The 5,597-nt window shown below is 32.5% G+C and overlaps 1 protein-coding gene across 1 annotated transcript; it reads left to right on the plus strand.

Annotated features, from left to right (window-relative positions):
* Window positions 1-2,390: 2,390 nt before the first annotated feature.
* On the plus strand, window positions 2,391-4,397 carry LOC133200877 (growth arrest-specific protein 1 homolog). The gene has a single exon (XM_061336698.1). The coding sequence runs from the start codon at window positions 3,251-3,253 to the stop codon at window positions 3,992-3,994; it is 744 nt and encodes a 247-aa protein (XP_061192682.1). The 5' UTR covers window positions 2,391-3,250; the 3' UTR covers window positions 3,995-4,397.
* Window positions 4,398-5,597: the final 1,200 nt, after the last annotated feature.

Below are 5,597 nucleotides of genomic sequence, written 5' to 3' on the forward strand. Positions count from 1 at the left end.
ATTCACCAAGTCATTTTTTTTGGAGAGGGGATACTTATTTGTTTGTTTGTTTTTGGTTATTTCGTTTGTATATACATGTATGTACATTGTAGAATTGTTCCTCTGATCATCAGTACCAATCATTTCAGATCAGATATCTGCAGTAAATTGTACATAAATTATATATATATATATATATATATATATATATATATATATATATATATATATATATATATATATACGTACAATTTAAAAAAAAAAAAAAAAAAAAAAAAAAAAAGACTTCATAACAAAATACAATTGTATCCTAAACGTTACTTAAAACTCATTCAGTTCGCTGACCTTCTAGAAGCGAAATGAATCCTAACACAACATTGAAAAATCTACGCGTAATGTATCAACTTTGTATATAAATGTGATGCCTCAATAGTTCCTATACCCTTAGGAAAGTCCATTCAAATTAAGATATTTACACATGGCGACGTGATTAGAAATTTAGTAGGTTCCCTCAGAGTCTGTGTAAAGATGGATCGATACAAACAATCAAGATTCTTAGACAAACGGTTAATGCTAACTCGGCATGTTCCCGTGAAATGTCACTCTTAGAACTAAATCCTAGAATTTATGACCATTTAGTATACGTACAATTCACTGAAGTTTATACATTGTACCTCATGTACCATTGTTTGTTTGTGTAATAACTGAACTAAACTTGCAAGTATAGTTTAGCGATTTACATTTGAAATCGCTCTTGCGTAAAAATAAAGCACGATCACCTTTTTTACTGATTATAATTTTCACCAAATTAAATAAAACGAGATTTATGTCTGAAGAAAGAGATTACTTGCAACAAATTGCATGGTAATCTTCAACACCAAGTGCTCGGATAAAATATTGGTATTTAATATCATCTGAAATCACTAAATTGTACTCTCAATCGAAAACGATCCAACATAAACAACTCACCACACGAAAAATTAGGTCCATTACTGCATAATGGCATACTATGCACTCCCATAAATATTTGAAGATTAGTTTCTCTTTTTTGTGACCCACCATGCTAGGATGGTACCCAATACAATAAAACAGAAACAAACTTGTACATCAATTGTTTTGCCTCCAATTCTTTGTCTTTTGAAGCAATTTTTTCTTATTGGTTTTGCCGACGTGTATTTTCTTGTAAATCAATGCAGAAATTATAAATTGGTATTTAAAATCTACCAACCGTGAAATTCGACAACGTTGATGGGAGCCATTAGGATTACCATGAGTTAACGTTAAAGGAAAGCGGCTAAGTTCGACATCGTTTACCTGTAATGTAATTATAGAAAGCAATCAAGATATTCAAAGTCTATAAATAGATGAGAAGGCATTGCGTTCGATGATTATTACAGCTTCATAGACTTACCCAAGAAGGATAAAAACGCAAGTAGGGGTGGAGGTGGGGGATGTCTAACCTTTTTTTCACTCGGAGGCAGTTACCTAAAAATGTGTATACTTTCAATAAGATAAAGCATCGCCGCTTCTTCAAAGTTTAGAAATGTTTTTAAAATTCATACAATATTAAGAAAAGTTCCTTTACACTTACTCCTGCAAAAAATGACAATTTCTTCTCTAAAAATAATCACATACTCTCTCTCTCTATATATATATTTTAAAGTGAGCAGAACGCACGATTCGAAATTGCCATTTTATACCGTAGTGCACGAATGCTGATAGTCCAGATATCGTGCTCAATACTACATGTTTAGAGTTTCTAATTCCGAACAAATATTTTAAAGGAAAAAAAATCAAAAGAAATATGTCATGATCGATTATTTATGGATTTCAATAAATTTGAGATATCTAATAAGATATTATTAATTTGATTTAAAATAGTCTTTTCCTATTCATTTTTTTGAAATTTAAAATTATGCTGATAGTAAATTTAAAAAAAATCATTAAAAAATGAAGGTTAATTCTTTTCAATGACAGGACAAACAGACCTAAATTTTGAAAAAATAAACGTTGAAAACTACTTTTTTCTTTTACAAAATAAATTGCTAGTAAGATAAAAGCTATTAAAGAGTCAGCAAGTACCTATCTATTTAATACATGAATATTGTATGAAAAAATAATGATAAATTTGAAAGATAGCCATGTTATATACTTGAAGCTATGGTAAAAATATTCTGTCTGCATTAAATGCTACTAATCATTAAAATCAATGCATTATAATCAGTTAGTACACTAGTGATTTGAAAAACACAGTTCGCCCTGGCTTGTTATTGTTTTAATCAAAAGCGTGCTTTTGTAAAATTATAAACTACTTCCTTGAAAAAAACGCACTATATTCTGGGAAGACATACAGGTAGTTAACGTTTGATTAGGTTTCCAAAGGCTCAATACAAAGTGTAAGAATACATCCTTCGGGCGTATCCACTTACTTACGACTCCAGCGACCAATTTCGGAATTCGATTAATATTGATTAACTGTCGTCTGTGCCTATTGCCTCTGTTGTTAGAAGTTAATCGCATTATCATTGAATATTGGTTGCATGAGGAAAGGTGTTGATCAAGTCCATTGTCGTTGGGTCATATTTCTGTAAGAGTGTCTTTGTCTGAAATCATGAACAGGTCCCACATCTGCTTCCAATATCGCTGCTATCCATTTAAGGTTCAGATCACTGTGCTGCATCAATCATCTTTCGTTATACCGGTCGTATAATATTATTGGCTTTTCCGGGCAAAGGATATTCAAGTATTTACGCCCCCTCTTAACGCCTATCTCTTCCAGAAAATTACACTGGATGGACTCTGTATGTAGATTTTAGATAAATATTTACTTCGAACGCTTTTCATATTCCAAGAAGACAGAGGAAATTCTGGACATCTTTTGGACTACTTAATTTCGGAAGCCTTTTCTATGGCAGCAGAAATAAACGGACTCTCGGGACTTTTCCTTATAATAGACGTATAAAGCGGCTGGAATTAACAAAAGCTCTCATTCTACTTTGAATTTGGTTTTTCTTCATGAGTTCATGGATATATTTTAAAAGGGGGCGTCAAACATTTTGCGCAGTAGGTATAATTGATTTTTGTGGATACTCCAGAATATAGTTTCCATGTACCTTTAGCGCTATCAAAAATTAATTGCATTTTGCGTGTTTCAAATTTGATATTATTTCAATTTTCACCCAACTACTGTACGTAGAGACCATTGCTGTATTGTATTCCAGGGACAATAAAACTGATTATATCATGTGACTGAGTTGTTGGCTTCAACAAAATGAAAAGACCTTGTTTTGCATTGTGTACGCTGCTAGGCCTGATTTTAGCAGCTGAAGAATATTGCCACGACATTGAGAACCGATGCAACTCCCATTTACGTTGTGGAAATGCTTTACACAACTTTCAGTTAGTTTGTGGTAGACAGTTGGCAGGAGAGACAAATGAATGTACAGAGGAATGCCAGAGGGCCCTTATAACACTCGTATCGAGGGATGATGGCTATGAATACATAAACTGTGATTGCAAGAAGCATCGTGGAAAATACTCGGACTGTGACGAAAGAAAACAAAATTTACAAGTGTGCAAGAGCGCACTTGATGCAGTAGATAGGAATAATGACCCATCAAAACCGATCAGTTGTTCAATTGCTCTCTGGATTTGCGTTACGGACAGTGAGTGCTCTTCTGCTTTGGTGTATTACAAAAGCCATTGTGGGAATTTGAAGGAAATAGGCTCATGTCCCGAGAGATGTAATACTACGATTAACATACTTTATCAGCAGAAATATGCTTTGAAACTACAGAATTGTATTTGTGATGAACTGTTGGAGGATTTTAATTGTTACGAACTCCAGCAGAACACCAAAGAATACTGCTTTAAAAATAGATATTCTATTGTTAATAATAACAAACGATCACCTTATATGGCCCGCGATGAATCTACTGGTAACCGTTCCGAGGGACGGTGGTTTGCATTTTGGATAGTGGTGACCACTATATTATTATGGCGACTCGAATGTTAATACTGGGTCTTTGTTTTCTTTGCTCACAATTATTTGTATATATTGATCATTTTATATATACATTCTTGTTTTATATTGTTGATATGTAGTAGATTTATGACGTAACTAAAAGTCATGTATTTTTGCAGAATCAATTTCATTATACCTCGTCCTGATATTGCAAGCCACACAGTTTAGTTTTTGCAATGACAATGATCTGTCAAAACTTATTAAGCAATATCACGCGTGTTTTATCGCTTATAGCGCTTTAACTTCTATTTCGAGGTTGTTTGTTTATGGTATTCGAACATTGCAGGTGTAATTTTCATCTTCCTAGTCAATATAGAAAGTTATTATGTTATTGCTCAATGAAAGCAAAGGTCACCCACATATATTTTGTAACTACAGGTGCATTTTTGGATAAATTTATACCTAAATATATATATATATATATATATATATATATATATATATATATATATATATATATATATATATATATATAATTATATAAAATAGAGTGGTCTGCCTGAGGTGACGCAACATCTGCTTGTACTCTCAATAAAATATTCACAAATATCCTCTTGTTCATTGTTTAAATATATTTTTTGTCTGTGAAATGTTCAATTTTCATGGTACAAGTTTTCAGTAACGTGGAATTACAATTTTTATATTTGTAATTGTTGCTGTTGTAATTTTTGCTTTTATCAGTAACATTGATATAGCTTTTAAAAAATTTAAAGGCATCATCTATGCAAACCACAGAAAACATGCTTATAGCGAACATAGTTCTTGCAGCGAAGTGATTTTATTTCCCTACGTGTAGTTTAAAATTTATTGTGAAGTTAACAGATATAGCGAATTAATTACGTTTAAAACGAAGCTAAATCCTCCACCCCTGGCACTTCGTTATAAGCGTGGTTTTCTGTACTTCCGATTTTTCTCATACCCCCTTTTACATTTTAACATTTAGGCGAAAGGAACGGTTGACCAAATGATTTCTGGTATAAAAGAAATGAGCATCCAAGTAGTGATACAAGATAAATAATGGCATATCGCATATACAGTTCTGAACTCAAGAGATTAAATTATTTGAAGGTTGATTATTAGAATTGTTGGATGCTGATTTTTTTTTGTCCCCCTACGTTTTCATTCATTCGAAAAGATAAGCTTTACATGTAGTTCCGAAGTTGGTAACTTTTTTTTTTACATACAATAGACTATAAGTAAGGTTAATTAAACCGTTAAATTAACATAAGAATGAGGACGTGGGGTAAATTTATTTCATTTGTTTTCGATTCTTAACTATCCCCGTGTTGATAATAGTTTTTATTGATCTATTGGATTACAAATGTCACCCACATTATCACTTTCACAATCTGATTGCGGTAACTTTGAAATTTGTCACAGAAATCGAAATGCAATAGCTGATTGATAGAACATTCCAGACACCAAATTGTGTAAAACAACACGCAAAACATTCAGACATGATCCCATTGTCGTAATTGACAGTTACAGGAAGGATAGTTTTTAATCTCCGATAAATACACATGTAGTTTGTCTCTGTTGTTATTTTAGGCGGAATTGCATTAAACAGCGACAATGACGTGGCGTGAAACGTTAA

This window comes from Saccostrea echinata, unplaced genomic scaffold (genome assembly GCF_033153115.1).
Source record: "Saccostrea echinata isolate AGI-Se365-2 ecotype Australia unplaced genomic scaffold, CSIRO_AGI_Sech_v1 ptg000002l, whole genome shotgun sequence".
NCBI classification, from domain to species: domain Eukaryota; kingdom Metazoa; phylum Mollusca; class Bivalvia; order Ostreida; family Ostreidae; genus Saccostrea; species Saccostrea echinata.

Excerpts from the sequence above, each read along its gene's own strand:
- LOC133200877 (XM_061336698.1), top strand. The coding sequence starts at position 3,251 with ATGAAAAGACCTTGTTTTGCATTGTGTACGCTGCTAGGCCTGATTTTA.